Below are 20,025 nucleotides of genomic sequence, written 5' to 3' on the forward strand. Positions count from 1 at the left end.
CAAAATGGTGCTGTTAAAATGGTGCTGCTCACCTACACCTTTTACTAGCTCATCTTTTAAAAAATCCTGTAGCTATATTAATAGGGACATTTTCTTATTGAATGATATTTAAAAATCCAACTGTTACATATTGCAGCCACAATTTATTTTCTCTGCTTCATTCAATTTTATTGTATTTTATAATACCCCCTTTTAGATCATTACACAATTATTTTTTAAAAAAACACTGGAAACAAGAATGTTTTGAATTTTTATACAGTTCTAAAAATGGATACAGTTAAAAATGAGAGTTCTAAAATTAAAATGTTAATAGCGCATAATTGCACCTCCTTTGACTGCATTTCCCTTCTTTTGGAAAATATCTTGACTCTCACGATGACATCAAAAGGGGTAAAAATGTCTTACACAATAACTTGGATTGCAGACACAAAGTAACCTAATAAATGTATGTGCCCCAAGGATTACATCTTTGCAGTATTTGTTTCCTACATTTTTCTGCATTAACTGCAGCATTTTAAAAACCGTTCAAGAACCAGAAACATCTAGACAGATATCCAGTATTCAGTTCAAGGTATTTGCTGTTAAACAGTCGCACAGAGTTCTCTTCTCCACTTTAAAAAGCAATGTCTCTGTCTGCATGGAAAGAAAGAGAGAGGGAAGAAATACATTTGTTATGGAAATTAGCATCAAGTCATTTAGTATGCTTGGGAAAGAACTGCTTTACTGAAACAATACTCCACGTGTCAGATTGGAAGGAATAGTAAAGGTAAAGATTTCCCCTTGACATTAGTCTAGTTGTGCCTGACTCTGAGGAGTGGTGCTCATCTCCATTTCTAAGCCAAAGAGCCGGCGTTGTCCGTAGACGCCTCCAAGGTTGGCATGACTGCATGGAGCACTGTTACTTTCCCACCAAAGCAGTGTCTATTGATCTACTCATATTTGTATGTTTTCAAACTGCTAGGTTGGCAGAAGCTGGGGCTAACAGTGGAAGCTCACCCAGCACCCCAGATTCGAATTACTGACCTTTCGATCAGCAAGTTCAGCAGCTTAGCGGTTCAATCCGCTGTGCCACCTGATCACATCTATTATTGGTGACAACAGTGAAGGTGGGTCTGGATCAAGGCATCAACTAACCCAACTGTTGATAAACATGCTGACTCTCCAGAATGCTGCTAGAAACTTTGGGATGGTGGAAAGGATCCATCTGAAGACCTGCCCCACATGATCCTGCTGCACGACTCCCTAAGCTGGGCCAACTCAATTACTTGCCCCACATCCAGTCCCATGGAAGGGACCTCTTTCTTTACCAATGCTAAATAGACACTGTCCATAGATTTACAGATCCAGGATGCATACAATCTCCCCAGAATGCTGTGACAGTAACAAGGAACCCCACATGTCATAAAATACATCTGTATAAATAGCATATGTAGCTCCCACTGACCACAGGGTGGGTGAGTTTGTTGCTACACCAGATGGACAGCCTAGTGCACACGAGAGCAGTCTGATTGGAGTTAAAATCCCACCCACGCCACTCCAGTCAGACCCAGTCAAATAGACTCAAACCCTGCTTTAAGCCCATTGGTTGGTGGGTTCCGCTTCCTGCCAGGCTGTGCCGGGCCACACAGGCACCTAGGAAGAAGTGGGCAGTACTTGTCATGGAGATGGATTGCCCCAGCTCCACTATTGCCTCAACTCCAGAAATCTGTTGCACAGTAAGTAGTCATCCCACAATTCTCTGTATTTTCTTAAAAATAGAGCCCTGTTGATCATGTTGAGCTTGTAATAAAAACCTTATTAAACACATTTTTTATTACACATGATTTACAATGTTTCATAGAAATATTTTATCTGAAATTTGGGCTATCCACATTCTACTGTGTGCAATGTCTTATTACTATATGCAAAGAATAATTACTATAAGTAACTTATAGAAAACAAGGGTTGCTAGGAACACTCACAACTTTTGACATGTAATATGTAGGGTCTAATCCAGGCATGGGCAAACTTAGGGGCCACATGGTGGGCCAGGAAGGGCTGGGTGGGCTGGAAGAGGGGATTCTCTTTAAGTCCCCTCCCTGCCCTTTCCTCCCCTTCTTTTTTGGAGGCATAAAGTGAAAGAAAGACAGGAAACATTTGGATCCCAAAACACTTTGCCTTGGTCAAGATGAGATGGTGAATGGGAGAGAGAAAATGTATCCATTAGACCCCATATTGCCTGTTCCTGATAAAGAATCCTAGAATTGGGAGATACTCCCAAGGGCCATCCAGTCTTACCTCCTGCCATGCAGGATGGCACAATCAAAGCACTCCCAATACACAGCCTCTGCAGAAAAGCCTTTAGAGAATGAGACTCCACCACACTCCAAGGTAGCCTTGCCACTCTCCAGGAAGTTTTTCCTAATCTTTTCAATCAAATCTCTTTCTTTGCCATTTTAACCCATTGCTCCCTTGTGCCTTGGTCTCTAGAACACCAGAAAATCAGTTTTCCCCCTCCTCCTCAATGGGACACCCCTTTACATCTTGAGACATGGTTATTGTGCTCCCTCTCAACTGTCTCTTCTCACAGCTAAATATCCCTCTGGAGGAAAGAAGGAGGGAAAAAAGCAAAGGGAGGGAGGAAGAGAAGGATGGATGGAAGAAGGGTAGAAGAGAATGGAGGGAAGGAGTAAAAAGAAGGAAGGAAAAAGAAAAGGAAAGGTATGAGAAAGAGAGAGGGAAGGAGGGAGGAAAGAGGGAACGAAGGATGAAAGGGTGGATGGAAAGGATGGAAGGAGAAAGTGGGAGGTAAGGAAGGGAGGGAGGGAAAGTGGAAGGAAAGAGAGAAGGAAGGAAGGATAGGAAGGTGAGATAGAGGAGGGCCTGAGAAAAGAGCCCAAGGGGCTTGGGTTTGCCCATACCTGGAATCCATGTGATAAATTCTCTCCTGTTGTTGCTACAGTTGTTGTGTGCTTTCAGGTTGATTCCAATTTACGGAGGCCCTAAGCTAAATTTATCATGGGGAAAAGTTTGTTCACAGGAGGTTTGCACTTGTTTTCTTCTGAAGCTGAAAGAGTATGATTTGTTCAAGGTTACCCAGTGAGTTTCTATGGCCAAGCAGGGATTTGAATCCTGGTCTGCAGAGTCATAGCTCAACACTCAAACCACTACATGACGTAGCTATAGCTTGGAGACAACCTGAATGCACACAATAACGATAATATTTGACATCATGCATAAGAAGAGACATGTCTTTTAAGGGCAGCTAAGGCTGGAATACAGCATGAGAAATATACCAGCACACAAATACATGGTCACTGATGCTCTATATATCAGTTTAAAATTAACAGTAATACTTGCCAATGATTCTGCTAAGTAATATTGGTTAAAAAAGTTAACTATCAAATATGAACAGAAACAATATTTTCACCAGTCTTTACTAGAGGAGCTACTTTCCCAACGCTCTTTGCCTGCTGCTTCCATTTCCCTTTTGGGACAACAAACACTAGATTCCAAACACTAGATAACATCTGGAGGAACTGCAGGGGAAAGCTAAGGCAGGCTAGATGCTGTCAGAAGATGGAGCTCCATGGCTTGACATCATCTGTAAGCTGCCCTGAGTCCCCCTCTGGGGGTTGAGAAGGGTGGGGTACAAATAGTTGAAATAAATAATAAATAATAATAAATCCAGCAAACTAGGTGAGATGGAGTAACAATTCAGACCTTGTATCAATCCTATTTCTCACCCAGCTCTAAATGCCATAGGCTTCTTTTCCCCCTCCTCAAGGAAACATCACTAACCATTAATGTGAACATAATGGTTTCTTAAACAACAATCTATCTGATTTTGCCTCTGAAATAATAGCCAACGAAAGTCTTAATTTATATGTACCTTAAAAACCCCCCAATGATCTATAGAATGCTTGTGTGTATCTGTGCACATGCATATGTTAAGAACAAAGACAGATGCCTTACCCGTGAATCTAAATTGTAAGCTGTTTTCTTTAAATCTTGCAAAGCTCTTTGCATGAATTCAAATGCATGGCAATCAACACATGGGCGACCTAGAAACATTGGTAAATAAGCATGTAATATTAATGAGAACAAAAGTGTCTGAATTTAAGAGAACAGTAGCCAAGGCATCCTCAGAAATAGAATTTACAAGTCTAAGATTACTAGCTTCATAGAACATTTTTTTCTGATAGATTCCTCCAACCCCATCAATACAGTTTGGAGCACTTCAGAAACACTATATAGCTTTGAGTGTCACAAAAATGCCAAAATACAATTATCAACATTAAGGATACAAATTAAATAATGTATACAAAATTATATTGTTTATTTCAGTAATATAACTTTTGACTTCTTGGTATCCAAACTGGAGTACTATGGATCCAAAGATGTTTCAAAAACACAAAAGTAAAGCCAGAGGCAAAAACAGAAGCTATATAGTGCCAATAAGAACAACAGAGGGTCATGGGGGAATAATTCCTCCAAAAGGGTGAAACTCATGCTATAAAAACATATTAAAGACTGTACTTCAGATCTTTAAGAGAAAATTTTCATAATTCACTTGTGAGAGTATTTTGAAAGATGTATAACAGAAGTTATTTGGAAAGTGTTCATGTTTTATCCTGCATACTGTGGCATCACTAGGTATCACAGGTATATTTACTGGTCTTTCCTCCTCTCACACAAGCTCATTCCTCCTTTGTTTTGTTTTTTAAATAGACATATAGTACCACTATTGCTTTCTTTGTGATTTAATAATTTGGAACATACTTTGAAGTCTTTTAGGGTCAATCCAGACAGTCCCAAAACAGTCCCAAAAACCTGTCTCAGTTTTTATTGGAAGTATCCAAATAATGCCTCTGGTAAAAATGAATTAATTCAGAACAAACCAAGGTTTCCTTGGTTAGTTCCGAATTAGTTAAATACTTCAGTAGATCCAGGCCTTCTTGAAAGGCACAGGTCTAACGGGCTATTGGGCCTATGGGGCCTGACTTCCAAGGTTGCATTTGTGACCCCAGGGGTGTCTCCACTACCATCCCACACCTTTTGGGCTCCTGGAGACTAAAGGTAGGGGTGAATGCCCACCTCCCCTGCCCCTGTTTTACCCCCTAAAACTTAGTAAAAAGGTTCCTGTTCACCATAAATCCTCCTTTTGTGTCCTCCTGGTACAAAAAAATTATGCACGAGGAAACTGGAGGGGAGGGAGGCAAGGAGGGATTTTCCCCTTCACTCCTTCCATCTCCTCGGGCATCATTTTCTCGCACCAGGAGGATGCAAGAGGTGGATTTATGGCAGTCAAGGACCTTTTTAGTAAGTTTTTGGGGACAGATCAGGGGTTGGGGAGGAAGGGGTGGCTACTCTCTTGCATCTTTGGCCTCCAGGGGAGCCCAAAAGATGCAGGCTGGCAGTGGAGCATATTTTACTCTTGTGTGGAAGGGCCCTTCATATGTATATTGGTAAAAATCAATTTTGGGGGGGAAATCCAAAATAATGGCTTTATAAAGTTTTACAAATCATATTAAGACACCACAGAAATTGATCACCAACAAGAAGGCTTACCGAGTTGGGATGGCTTCCAAGACAGCACATTTAGGAACCAGTTCAGCTGTATTGACTATCACTAATTCAGGATTTTCTCTCGGGTTAACTTAACCCGGGGAAAGCAATGATAAGGTGGCCTTTCCCCAGGTTAAACTGCATCAGCCCCATGCAGCATTTAGCTGCCTTGGGGTTGATCTATGGCCACACCAACCTAAGTGGTCAGTTGTCCTATGTGGTCAGTGTAGATGTTCTACTTGATTCACATTAACATTAAGTGAGATTATCTTCGATGTGACAATTTGAGAGTCTAGATAAAAATCAGTACGCACTTTCTGCAGGGATTGTTGTTCCCGATTCTTCTTCAGCTATAGTTGGCTTTGTAGAAATAAGCCAAATTATTAGAATTAGTGGTGCAAAAGTGATCACTCTGTTTACACAAGTCTTCAGCATCTTGCTAGTTGAATCTTCCTCCTTCACTGGGGGAAACAGAGTAACAGGATGGATATAACATTTTGAAGCATATTTAGATGGGTGTTAGGAAACATATTTTAACAATCTAGACAAAATAAAAAAAATCACCAAACAATAAATACAGTAGCAGTATGTCAACATTCTCAATGTAATTAATTTGTCTTATTCAGCCACCATCTTCAGACACATCTATGCAACTGTAGGCAGAATACTTACAGAAATGCTGAGGTAGATACATTCAATTTCCTAGCAGAAGGATAATATTAAGTATGAAATAATGTTGCCAAATCATACCACACTTACTACTGCCTCTGTAGTTGGAAGAATGTAGCACGAGATGAGGCCTGAGGTAATCTCTAAATAACTTGTTTGTTAGAGGTATACAATTATTTTGAGAACCTGGGAAGCTAAGCATCCTACATATCCACTTTAGTTTTGTTTTCCTTAACAAAGGAGAAGCAATATTATAGATGTGAAATGTGTTTAGCATTGCACAAACCTGTTTCTAGACACAGATACAGGTGGGACTGAACACATAATCCCTGTTGCAAAATATATTTATTTTCCCTAGCCAGCACTGTGCAAGCTAAACCCATGTATCATCCCTGTATTGATGATCAACCTTTTGGATTTTGGAATTCCAAAATCTGAAGTATTTTAAAATTCAAGACTATCCACATGGGTGGCTGTGACACCACAAGGGTCCGTTCTAACCCCAATGCTTTTTAATGTTTACATTAAACTGCTGGAAGAGATCATACGGGGACAAAGGTTCTAACCTGAGGATGAAAGTGTGTCAACCAGTCCTGGATGGGGTTACATTCTCCCTGAAAGACTTGGAAGTGCTCCTGGATCCATCTCTCCAAATGTCAGCCTAGGTAGATGCGACAGACAGGAGTGCTTACTATCAGCTTTGACTGATATGCCAGCTGCACCCCTTCCTAGAATCCAAGGACCTGAAGATGGTGCCACACACACCTCAAGGCTCGACTTTTGTAATGTGCTTTACATTGGACTACTTTGTATTTTAAAATTCAGATTTTGAAAGTTTGGAAACTCTAATTAGTTCAAAACATGGCAGCCAGGCACATCTAAGGGTGAGCACATCATATCCTACTAAAGTCACTCATCTGTTTGCCAATTAAGTGCTTCCAGACAGCACCAAATTGTGGGTTTAATAGGTAGCACAAAAAAACCCAGGACCTGAGAGCAGGTCCACACACAGACCTGTTGGTTCTGGAATTTGTGCCTGTGATGTCCAGACTTGCTGCTTTGTTTTGGGATTTAGAAGCCTGCAAGATGGCTGCTGCGGAACATCCGCTGAAAACTCCGGCTTTTTGAAATATTTTTTTATATTCAGATGTGAATATGCGGATCATTTGTACGAGTTTTGTTCCTGGGTTATAAATATAGGTTCCACATTGGTTCTATTATAAAAACCTGGCGAAAGTTGATTACAGGGAAAAAACTTTGTTGTGGCAAGAGGGACATTGCCATAAACCCATTTATCAAACTTTTTGGCATACAAACAAAGTTTTTTGCTGTGTAATCAACTTTCCCCATGTTTTTACAATAGAAGCAACTAGGAACTGACATTTATAACTCAGGAAGAAACCAACATAAAAAATCCCGTATTTTCTGAGTGCAGGGACATATAGAGATCCGAAGATCCAAATCTTCTGGCCAGAACTGGGATATCCCAACACTTTTTTTCTCACAGCTTTTTGGGTTTGTAGCAATTCCTCCTGTATTTTCAGCTGATGTCATCTAGCCACCCTCCATTATGAACCAGGAGCTCCTGGGATAAAAGTGCTATGTGGATGGGCCCTTAGTTTCCAGGCAAAGTACAAAGTGTTGCTTCTAAGTTTTAAAGCCCTACATAGTTTTGATCCAGGTTACCTACAGCATTGCCATCTCCTGTATAATATGCCACTTAGGGCACTGAGATCCTCCGGGGAACGGTTACTTCAACCAGCCAAAACCCGACAGATGACTGTCACCCAGAGAGCCCGTTTCATAGGCCACCTCTAGACTGTGGAAAGACCTGCTGGAAGAGCTCCAACAACTAAAGTCTGAATTTAAAACACAACTAAAGACCCATCTCTTCCAGCAACCCGAACCTAGCCTACTTTGAACCATACATTTTAGATTTGCATTGTATTGCTGCGGGTTTTTTTAATATTTGTACCATGTGTATGCATTTTATAGTAGTGTGTTTTGATATACACACTATCTACAGACTCACTAATAAAATTCAACAAATGCTATGTTCAGCAAAGGACAAAAGGGATCCTCTCACCTCTGCAGGGCTCTACCGTATACCATGCAGCTGTGAACAAGTCTACATAGGGACCACCAAACACAGCATTGCCCAAACATGAATCAAAGAAAATGAAAGGAACTGCAGACTACTTCAACCAGAGAAGTCAGACAAAGCAGAGCACCTGATGAACCAACCTGGACACAGCATATTATGTGAGAACACAAAATTGCTGGACCACTCTGAAAACCACCATGTCAGTCTACACAGAGAAGCCATTGAAATCCACATACATGTGAACAATTTCAACAGAAAGGAGGAAACCATGAAAATGAACAAAATCTGGCTACCAGTATTAAGAAACTATAAAACCAGGACAGTAAATAAAGAGGAACACTCTGAAAACAGGGGAATTCCAGACATGAAACAATCAGGGTCAGCTAACACCTCCCAACAAAGGATTCCCCCAGGCAGGAAGCAACCAAGACTTGAAGCTGCAAGGCTTTGCAATGCTAATCAAGGTGATTAATTGCAACATTCACACTTGCCTCCAACAGACAAGAGTTCTTTCTCTCACCTTGGACCTTCCACAGATATATAAACCTCCTTTGTCTAGTTTCCAATGTATCTCACAACCTCTGAGGATGCCTGCGATAGATGTGGGCAAAACGTTTGTGGAACATTACGATAAAGCCCAGAAAACTCACAGCAACCTATATGTATTTTGTTGTATGCATTTTATGTTGATATGTTTTGACTGTGTTGTATCCCGCCTTGAGCCCTGAGAAGAAATGGGTAAGAAATATATTGTTGTTGTTGTTGTTCAATATCTGCAAACTTTGTTTTAAGCGCAAAATTGTTACAAATATTGTATAAAATTACTTTCACACATTGTGTATAAGATGTGTATGAAATATAAATGAATTTTGTGTTTAGACTTTGATCTCATTTCCAAGATTATGTACATTATGTACATATAGGCAAATAAAGTATTCATGATCTGAAAAAAAAAACCCTTGAAATCCCAAACACTTCTAGTCTCAAGCATTTTGGTTAAAGGTACTCAATCTGCATTTATTTCCAGCATTTAAGAATGAAATTGCAACCCACACAAATCTCACACCACACTGAATATCATAACATTTGAGCAATTCTCTTCTACAAATCCAGAACACATAAAATGGGGTCATTACAGCAGCTAAACAAGTCAATGGTTTCATACTTTCAAAAATTATATCCATTCTTCAGGAAACAGATGTTTCACAACTGCAGTCATTTTTGAGCAGGATGATGGAATCTGTAGCTATGCAGTCTCGCAATGATTAAGCAAAGAAGCAGGACATTGAAACGACACAACATATATCTATAATGAACCAGCAATGCTAAGCATATTGAGTATCCTTTATCTAAAATGCTTGGGACTAGAAGTGTTTTGGATTTCAGAATTTCTCAGGTTTCGGAATACCTGCATATTTGCATATTCATACATAATGAGATACCATGGGGATGAAATGAAGTCTGAAAGTAATTTTATACTATATATATTATACTACATTCTAAGTATCTTTGTGGATTAAACAAGGTTTGAGTACACAGAACCTTCTGAATGCGTATCTCAACCTCCTGCATGCAAACAATCTTGGAGGATTTCAGATTTCTGGATAAGGGATGTTCAGCCTGTATATGAATGTTGATAAACAAATAGGGAGTGCTAGACTGCTCCATTTCCTATGTAGAAAGCCAGTTAAGAATAATACAGTCAAACAGCTGCTGGTTAAATCTTCGTATCTACCTCCTGAAGCTGGTGCTTCAGTAAATTAGCTATTTTGCACATGTAAGTGGTACAGATTGCTATTTCAAAAGCACTCATTTTGCAGCCACAACATTAACACATATTATTTCACATAATTTCCATTAAAATATATTTCATGTAAAAATTCACCTTTGTATGCTTCCCCCCCCCCCCCCAATCATCGGAAATTTCTTAATGTGTTTTATTTTAATTCCTTGCAATAAAACCTGCTTCCTACAATATACATTAATGTCAATCACTGCATAGAGTGACTTCAGCTTTGTGGAAGTCTTTGTCACACAGCACAAAGGAAAGCCCTTCTCCTTGCTTTGGTGAAGCAAAGGTAATGTGATATTTCCTGCAAATACCTCGTACTTAATCAGTCCCAGCCTCAGGATAGTTTATCATAACAGCCTCGGGGAAGGAAAGATGGCCAGACAAAACCTCCTGTTTCAGACCTTGTGGTCTAATTATTGCATAGCAAGTAAAAGCATCTGCACAGCGTAATTCAAAAACAAATGATGGGTGATGCTCAGTGTATTCCCTTTTCGGTTTTATAAAATGGAGACATCATGACAAGAGATGAACAAAATGTAAAATAGAAGTACCTGATCTTTCCCTTCCCTTTGCAATGGTCTCTTAGATGGCTGCTGCAAGCTGCTAGTGGAGCATGTACACTTGCATCTCTGAGCATGTGCACTGCCTGTCTTTATCTTACCCAGAAAGAATCTGCCATGGCAACACTGCAGAGCACTCCAGCAAAGGGAAGGGTGAGAGAACAATGGCTTTGGTCCCCCTGCTTTGCTATTGATGGGAGTGCTTTGAAGGGAGAATCCAGATCCAAATTATTGAAATCTATATCAAGGCAGGCATTAGTGACAAGACAAAATCACCCTGCTAAGAACCCCTGAAAATTACATAGAGGGAAGAAATGATTTTAATTCTCTAGAATTCTTCAGCAGGCAAGATGTTACGCATAAAGAAGAGGAAGTAGCAAAAGGGGGATCTTTAGAAATTAAGTCTACAGCTGTTATGGTGGAAGGTAGGAGGTGCCAGACAGGCTTCCTTACCCAGACAGATTGCCAAATGCATCCAGGATTATTGGGAGAAAAAAAATAAATTATTATTGTTCCCTCCATTTTTTATCATTCAAAAAATCTGGTAGTTGCTCAGAATTGTCTCCAATCATATCAAAACACATATATCTGGATCAAAATAGCTCCGTATCATATCCTAGATTTAAACAGCTAATTTCTCTTGCTCCACAGAGGTATTGTAACTAATTAAAACTAATCTCCAGAAGGTCTGCTTTATAAAACCACAATCCTGGCTTATACAGAGGACCAAAAGTCTGGCAACTGTAAAAGCAACATTAATATAGGAAATCCTAAGAATGTTATAAATAATCTGCATTGCTTCTCATACACCCAATAAAGAGATAGATAACTTTGATTTAAATTATTAATATACCACTGCATATCATAAGTTCTCTGGGTAGCTAACAATAAAATCAATTTAAACAGTTTCAGCATATTTTAAAAATGAATAATGTTTAAAGTTAAGGTTTTTTTTTTAAAAAAAATCTAGAATCCGTGTGTATGTATATAGATGAAATAATTAGACATGTATCTCTCTTCAACACATCCTGTAATAACTATTAACATTTCTGCTCAGGAGAACGTCCTTATGAAAATGTCATACCTTATCCATACCTTATCCAAAATGTCATACCTTATCCAATGTAACAATGCCTTTTATATAATGTTATGAGAATAATGTGCTCAGATGTTAAAATGTTAATGTTTTCCCCAAAGACAGTGGTTTCCAACCTGTGGTCCATGGACTACCAATGGTCCGCAAGAACAGAAATATGATCTGCAGTCCAACCATGACTACACCGTTGCTTCAAAACCACACAGCAACGACAGCGATTGTCTTGCAAAACCCTCTTGTAGTGCCAAGGCAACAGGGATGTTGGGAGGGGAGAGGCTGACTACCCACAAAAGATTACTACTACTGTGCCATTACACCCAGACGCTTTTAAAAAACAAAACTATGATGTGCTGCTCCCTATGTCTGGGCAAACTACTGGGGCTCTTCTTGAGACGATTGAGATAATCAGCAACTGAGTCTTGCAAGTTCTGAACATCAAAAACTATATTTATTTCAAAGTCTTGCTGACTTGGTACAGTTCTTTCAAAGTTGCAAACAAAGTTAATAGATAAAACCAAATAGATATTCCTTCTTTCTCTTCTCCACCAGTTACTGAGTAGGCCTTTCCCAAGTGGCAAAGGGTCCAAGAATCCTTCACCCTAATCCAGAGCCTTTATCTTTAGAAAGAACCAATCTTTCCCTATCTATCTTGGCTCCAGATTAGCCTTGGAGAAAAGCAATGACGTCTCTCTCCCTATAAACTCTATAAAACTCAATTCTATTCTATCTCAATTGCCTTCTCTAATTCTCTATTCTCTATTCTCAAACTTATCTCAATTGTTTTTGTGGTGGTTTGTCGGAGCTACCTTTTCTGGCCTCCTGCACACCAGATTCCTTCTTCAGAACTAACAGACAGGGAGGACTTCAAAATGGAAGTCCTTCCCCGGGAGCAGGGGCGGGCCCAAAGAGCTGCTCCCTAGGCCAATCACTGCAAAGAGTTTGCAGACTGGCTTTTTCCCGCCTTTGGCTGCAAACTCCAGGCCCTGCAAGGCTGCAGCAGCTTCTAAGAGAAAGGCAAGGGGCAGCCACTTCAAGCAACCAAAAAAGCAATATAAACCAGTCTCCTGAGAGACGGAACAACTACCACATCAACTCTAGATTATTAAATATGGTTTTCTGTGAGCAAGCAGATGGCGACTACTGGATGGCATATGTTCTACATCAGAAACTAGAACTGATGTGGTCTATCCAATGCAATTTTCTGAATCAGCACTCTATATAAGCAAACCAAATCTAATGTTGACCAAAAACGGATTCGTAACTCTTTTGGATCTAATGTTGGAGGATGGGCCCTGGTCAAAGTGGGCCCTGGTCAAAAAAAGGTTGAGAACCACTGCCCTAAGATGAGTGGGTATGTTTGCGTGTCTATGACTGCCTATAATACATAGCCTAAAAATAGAAAGCCTGTTCATTCTCCCATATAAATATCCCAAGATTCCAATACTTAAGAGAGTATTGTTGCTGACAATGCCTTTCTGGATGTTACTTTGGGCAACAATTTTAATGCCCAGTCAGCCAGAAGGTGTTAAAAACAACTTCCAAAGATACAGACTAGCTGAGGAATGGCAAGGTGCCCTCACCCCTCTTTCTAAAACGTTAGGGATAGGGAATTACGCGTGTTTCATTATACTTGGTACAGAGTAGAAAAAGTAGAAGTATGTACCTTCAGGTTCCCATACAATTTTGTTTTTGCCTATTTATAATGAAAAGTTTAATTCAGCTCAATTTATCCAGTGGAGGTATTGATTAAATTTAGAAAAGGAATCTCAAAGCTGAAAGTTAAAAGACCCACCAATCACAAAATTGTACGGAACCCGTCCAGGCCCTGAGATTTTCAGGAGAGGCCTTTCTCACAGTCCCACCTCCATCTCAAGTTTAGTTGGTGGGAATGAGAGAGCGAGTCTTCTCAGTGACTGCCCCATGACTCTGGCACTCCCTGCTTAGGGAAGCCAAGCTAAAACCTTTTTATTCAGGCAGGCTTTTAAAGATGAAGGTTTTAAAGAACAAGTCAGGGAGTGCTGTGATTTTTAACTTTGAATATGTTTTTGTGGATTTTAACTGATTTTATATTTACTTTGGGTTGCTGTGTTTTTCGGTGTGTATGGCCATATCCCAGTAGCATTGTCTCCTAATGTTTTGCCTTAATCTATGGCAAGCATCCTGAGAGGTCTGTTCAGAAGTCTGTTGGAAATGAGGAAGTGGAATGTGTATATGTATGTGGAATGTCCAGGGTGGGAGAAAGAATCCTTGTCTGTTTGAAGCAAGTGTGAATGTTGCAGTTAGCAAGCTTGATTAGCATTGAGTAGCCTTGCAGCTGCAAAGTCAATCAGCAAGGGTATTTGCCTAGAGGTAGCCTGGCTGTTGTGTCAGGAAACATCCTTGGTTTGGGAGATGTTAACTGGCACTTGATTGTTTGTTTTCTGGAATTCCCGTTTCTGAGTGGTGTCCTTTATTTACTGTCTTGATTCTGGTGTTTTTTAAGACTGGTAACCAGATTTTGTTCTGAGCTCTGAGCCTTACGTTCTTTCAGCTCCGCTCCTTCGGGAGCACTGTTTGCGCAACGCAGAACAGAACACACATATTATAGAAGGAATTTAAGAATTCTTTAATGGTAAAACCCTTACCTGAACCCTAAGCCTTACCTCTTACCCAGGCCCGTAGCCAGGATTTTGATTCGAGGGGAGGGGGGCTGAGTTTGATGGGGGGGGGGGGCTGAGTCTGAGTGAAAGAGGGTCTACCCTAGCAAACCTTTTGTATCGTTACCCCAATACCCCCCTGCATATGGGATATATTGAGCATGGTGATCAGATCATGATATGACTAAACATAACAGTTTTAATAATGTATCAGTAAGGCCTTCTCGCGGACCACCCTGAGATTTTCGGGGGTGGGGGCTGTGAAGCCCCTCAAGCCCCCACCCCCCACTGCGTGCCTGCCCTTACCCTAACTCTAACCCCTTACCCTAATCCTAACCCAAACCCTAAACCTTACCCTAATCCTAAACCTAACACCAAAGCCTAATTCTAACCCTATTCCTAACCCTTACCCTACCCCAAACCCTAAACTTTATCCTAACCCTCCCCTCCTTTCTATCCTTCCACCAAATTGAAGTATATTCCCGCCCTCCACAGTGTGCCGCTCTCCCTTTCCCTTATACACAACCACCATTGCGGAATGTGCATAACGCTCGGAGCTTCCGGGCCCAGCTATCATACTATCACCACCCAGAATATCAAGGTAGAGAATCTCACAATATCTGCTTTGAACTGGTTATCTGAGTCCACACTGCCATATATTCCCTTTCGAAGTGAGAAGGGCAGCATATAAATGTAATAAATAAATACTGTGGGATTTTCTGCCTTGCTATTCTGGGATACAGGGCTGTATGGAAAGGCTCCAGTTTGTTTGTTTGTTGTGTCAGGAGCGACCTGAGAAACTGCAAGTCATTTCTGGTGTGAGAGAATTGGCCGTCTGCAAGGTCGTTGCTCAGGGGACACCTGGGTTTGATGCTTTATAATCTTTGTGTTTTTATCATCCTTGTGGGAGGTTTCTCTCATGTCCCCGCATGAGGAGCTGGAGCTGATAGAGGGAGCTCATCCGCCACTCCCTGGATTCGAACCTGTGACCTGTCGGCTCTTCAGTCCTGGCGGCACAGGGGTTTAACCCACTGCGCCACCGGAGGCTCCTATAATCCAGTTTACTGTGTGGAAGGGGCCTTAGAACTGAAGGGGATGCAAGGGCTGCCCCCTTTGCGCATGCGTGGCTCCTGGCCTGGCCGCCTGACGCAATTCCCGCAAAGGACCTAAAGGCCTGTCCAGCGTTGATACCAGGAGGCCAAACGTCCCCTAAATTTTCCCTCACGCGCCTATGGACCACCAAAGCACGATTTAGAACTGCTATTATTATTCCTCGAAGACAAACGCCTGGAGACGAGGCCTGAAAGTACCAAACCCCAGGGAAAAACGACAGGAAGGAGGCGTTTCTTTAAAGCGACCGCCATCTTTGGGTACGGAAAGGTTCACCCGAGCGCGCCATTTTGCGCCGGCTTCCTCCGGAGACGGGCGCTGCCATTTTGCGCTTACGTACGTTGCGTCCCACTTCCTCCCCTGGCCACACACGTCACACCTCCCTCGCCCCATCAGCAGCGGCGGCGGCACCATCTTGTGTTACGGACGAAGAAGGCGGCCCCCTGGAGGGGCTGGGGCCTGGCTTCCCCCCTCCTTTTTTAGGTGTCTTCATAAAATGCCTGCCGAGGGTCCCCTCTCGCCGCTGCTCCGCTCCAAGATGGCGTCGATGCGGGAGAGCGACACGGGCCTGTGGCTGCACAACAAGCTGGGCTCCACGGACGAGCTGTGGGCCCCGCCGAGCATCGCCTCGCTGCTTACCGCCTCGGTCATCGACAACATCCGCCTCTGTTTCCACGGCCTCTCCTCGGCCGTGAAGCTGAAGCTGCTGCTGGGGATGCTGCACCTGCCCCGCCGCGCCGTGGACGAGGTGAGGCGCCCGGAACAGACAGGCAGAGGCACAGACAGACAGACAGACAGAAAGAGCGCCAAAGGCCCCGCACTCGCCCGCTCCCTTGGCAAGGCCGCCCAGGCAGGCCGCGCGCGGCTCCTTGTTGTGAAGGAAATAGAGCACACACCTTCTGCAGAGCCTCCTGTCAAAGCTGCCTTGTTGTTACTAACACCTCTGTGTCAATACCACTAGAAGCCTTTTCCTGTTGGCCAAAGTTTTCGTGGCCCCAACATTCACCTAAGTAGGGGCCCTTCCTTCCACACAGTCGCATAACCCAGAATACCAAGGCAGAAAATCCCACAATATCTGCTTTGAACTGGGTTATCAGAGTCCACACTGCCATATATCCCAGTTCTAGGCAGATAATGTGGGATTTTATTAAGCTGTGTGGAAGGGGACTAAAGGGATCTCAATTGAGGCAGGGATACACAGTTAAAGGTAAAGGTAGTCCCCTGACATTAAGTCCAGTCATATCTGACTCTGGGGTGTGGTGCTCATCTCCATTTCTAAGCCGAAGAGCCAGCGTTGTCCGTAGACACCTCCAAGGTCATGTGGCCAGTATGACTGCATGGAGCGCCGTTACCTTCCTGCTGGAGCGGTACCTATTGATCTACTCACATTTGCATGTTTTCGAACTGCTAGGTTGGCAGAAGCTAGGGCTGACAGCGGAAGCTCACACCACTCCCCGGAATTGAACCTGCGACCTTTCGATCAACAAGCTCAGCAGCTCAGTGCTTTAACCCACTGCACCACCGGGGGAGGAATCTATATATATATATAAATGTAATGTTCATTTGTGGGATTAACATAACTCAAAAAACACTGGACGAATTGACACCAAATTTGGACACAATACACCTAACAAACCAATGAGTGACCATCACGTTAAAAAGATTGATTTCGTCATTTAGGAGTTGTAGTTGCTGGGATTTATAGTTCACCTACTATCAAAGAGCATTCTGAACTCCACTAAAGATGTAATGTAATCAAACTTGGCACACAAGACTCCCAAGACCAAAAGAAAACAGTAGAAGGGTTTGGTGGGCATTGACCTTATTTATTTATTTAGGTTGTGAGGTCTGTTGGAAACTAGGAAACCATGAAAATGAGCAAAATCTGGCGTATTGAAAAACTAAAATCAGGGCAGCACATAAAGAGGAACACTAAGAAAAGCACAGGAATTCCTGACATAAAACAATCAGAGCCAGCTAACCCCTCCCAACAAAGGATTCCCCCCAGCAGGAAACAGCCAGGCTTTATTATTTATTTATTTACAGCTTTTATATTCTGCCCTTCTCACCCCGCAGAGGACTCAGGGCGGATTACAGTGTACACATATATGGCAAACATTCAATGCCAATTTTTGACATACAAACATATACAGACATACACAGAGGCTATTTAACTTTTTCTGGCTGCCAGGGAAGCTGTCGCTTTCAACGTCCATCTGCGACGCTGATGAAGTACTTCCGCATTCCCCTCATGCTTTGGAATGCTTTGCTGGAGTCTTCTTTATGGCCTCATAAATTAGTTAATTTTAGCCTCCCCACACTTTAAGGTGGTACCTAATTTTCCTACTTGACAGATGCAACTGTCTTTCGGGTTGCAAAGGTCGACAACAGGCTACACACAATTGGTTGGAAACCCACTCCAACCCGGGCTGGCTTTGAACTCATGACCTTTTGGTCAGAGTGATATTAATGCAGCTGACACTCAGCCAGCTGCGCCACAATCCCGATGCCGGGATCCCGGTGCCACAATGCCCAGACCTTGAGTTTTGAAGTTATAGTTTATACCCAGAGAGCACTCTGGACTCAAAACAATGATGGATCTGGACCAAACTTGGCACAATATGGAGTTTGGGGGAAATAGACCTTGAAATTTGTAGTTGTACTTGCTGGGATTTATAGTTCACCAAAAATCAAAGAGCATTCTGAACCCTACCAACGATATAATTGGTCCAACCTTCCCACACAGAGACCCCCATGGCCAACAGGAATTACTGTGTTTTCTGGTGGTCTTTGGCAATCCTTCTGACACTCCCTCGAGAACCCCCCCCCCCCCCCCCCCCCAGGTTGAGAAATGCTGCCTTAAGGCCATTCAGATTCAGTCCAACTCCCTTCACCAGAGCAGGGAAACATAACCAAAGCCTTCCTGATTAAGAGCCATACACACATACATGTATATGATAGATATACTATCCTAGATTTGAAAGGGCTCCCCTAAAAAAGGACAATTATATGTAAGCAACCAGACAATCTCCACATCAACATTGACAAAGAAACAAGAAATACTGTTTACCCACAAGCATACAGATATTACATACATTAGAAACCAACACTTTATCTCTACTTTATTTTTCAGATCACCAGACTGGGCCACAGCAATGCTTGGCAGGGGACGGCTAGTCTATATAAATAAAAATGTCATGTTCGTTTGTGGGATTAACATAACTCAAAAACCACTGGACTAATTGACACCAAATTTGGATACCACACTCCTTAACAGACCAACGAGTGACCATTACTCATAAACCCCTCCCAAAATATAGCAGAAATGACTTAAGAGCCCCAAAAGGCTACATGACAATCCAGCACTTGTGTGAAAATGACAGCTCCCAGCATCCCCTAGACCAGGCCCTTTAGGGGAGGAGGATGATCCATATTCACTGCCTCCAATCTGCAAGCTTTATTCTCCTTGGATTTCTGTGAGAGAATCCCAATCCGTATGTATTTCCTATTCCTGAACTGTAACTCCCAGCAATCCTCCAGATAGATAGGAAGTATAGGTTAGATATAGATAGTAGGTAGATAGATCAATCAGGAGGACTCCTGGGAGTTGCAGTCCAAGGTAGAGAAAGAAGACAGGAGAGAAAGACAAAGGGAGGGGAAGGAAGGAAAGAGGTAGAGAAGGAAGGAAGAAAGGAGAGAAGGAAAGAAAAAAAGGGAAAGAAGGGAGGAAGGGAAGGAAGGAGAGAAAGAAAGAAAGAAGGAGAGAAAGAGGGACGGAAGGTTGGCCACAGCAACACGTGGCTGGTACAGCTAGTAAAATTATAATCATAATCACAATTTTATTTCTCGCCTCTCCTCGTGACTCGAGGCGGGTTGCGGTCTAATTAAAGCACATAAACTGCGTTAAAATCCCCCAAAGACACAGATTAAAATGTATTTCTATGTTTAAAACATACTTATTAAAACATATTTCTACAAAATGCATATTACAATTCACAGAACGGAATTAAACACAAGACACGAGTTTAAAATTCTTACTTAGATACACATAGAATATCTACCACAAATATCATGGAAACAATATGATAATGGCTTGCTATTTTGGGGGCCACAGTGGCACAGGGGGTTAAACCACTGAGCTGCTGAACTTGCTGATTGGAAGTTCAGCAGTTCGAATCCGCAGGTCAGGGTGAGCTCCTGCTGTTAGCTCCAACTTCTGCCAACTTAGCAGTTTGAAAGCATGCAAATGTGAGTAGATCAATAGGTACCGCTTCGGTGGGAAGGTAACGGCATGCCATGCAGTCATGCCAGCCACATGACCTTGGAGGCATCTGTAGATAACACTGGTTGTTTGGCTTAGAAATGGAGATAAGCACCACCCCCCAGAGATGGATACAACAAGACTTAATGTCAAGGGAAAACCTTTACCTTTACTTCCTATTTTGGCTTTTAAATTTTTTAGCAAAATTTATTAGCATTAATTTTGAAGTTTTCTCTCTTGAATTGTTATT

At 42.1% G+C, this 20,025-nt stretch overlaps 2 protein-coding genes across 4 annotated transcripts in view; one reads left to right on the plus strand and one right to left on the minus strand.

Annotated features, from left to right (window-relative positions):
- Window positions 1-237: 237 nt before the first annotated feature.
- On the minus strand, window positions 238-16,219 carry NICOL1 (NELL2 interacting cell ontogeny regulator 1). 3 transcript variants are annotated; one of them, XM_067466930.1, is made up of 5 exons: window positions 10,664-10,921; window positions 6,783-6,877; window positions 5,862-6,008; window positions 3,955-4,043; window positions 238-633 (listed from the first exon to the last, which is right to left on the minus strand). In XM_067466930.1, exons 3-5 carry the CDS (start codon window positions 5,980-5,982, stop codon window positions 562-564), a joined length of 282 nt encoding a protein of 93 aa, XP_067323031.1. In that variant the 5' UTR covers window positions 5,983-6,008; window positions 6,783-6,877; window positions 10,664-10,921; the 3' UTR covers window positions 238-561. The 3 variants fall into 3 exon arrangements, with proteins under 3 accessions (XP_067323031.1, XP_067323032.1, XP_060625286.1); XM_067466931.1 differs by lacking the exons at window positions 6,783-6,877; window positions 10,664-10,921 and adding an exon at window positions 16,154-16,219; XM_060769303.2 differs by lacking the exon at window positions 6,783-6,877 and having other exon boundaries at window positions 10,664-10,908.
- NELFA (negative elongation factor complex member A) overlaps window positions 15,848-20,025 on the plus strand; it is a 29,437-nt gene continuing 25,259 nt past the window's right edge. The window contains exon 1 of the mRNA XM_060769301.2: window positions 15,848-16,262. Coding sequence (XP_060625284.2) covers window positions 16,011-16,262 — 252 coding nt within the window. The 5' untranslated portion in view covers window positions 15,848-16,010. The remainder of the gene's footprint in view (window positions 16,263-20,025) is intronic.

This window comes from Anolis sagrei, chromosome 3 (assembly GCF_037176765.1).
Source record: "Anolis sagrei isolate rAnoSag1 chromosome 3, rAnoSag1.mat, whole genome shotgun sequence".
Lineage (NCBI taxonomy): Eukaryota > Metazoa > Chordata > Lepidosauria > Squamata > Dactyloidae > Anolis > Anolis sagrei.

Excerpts from the sequence above, each read along its gene's own strand:
- NICOL1 (XM_067466931.1), bottom strand. The coding sequence starts at position 5,982 with ATGCTGAAGACTTGTGTAAACAGAGTGATCACTTTTGCACCACTAATT. Across the intron at positions 4,044-5,861 it reads AACAACAATCCCTGCAGAAA|GTCGCCCATGTGTTGATTGC; the intron begins GTGCGTACTGAT and ends CAATGTTTCTAG. Across the intron at positions 634-3,954 it reads CTTACAATTTAGATTCACGG|ACAGAGACATTGCTTTTTAA; the intron begins GTAAGGCATCTG and ends CTTTCCATGCAG.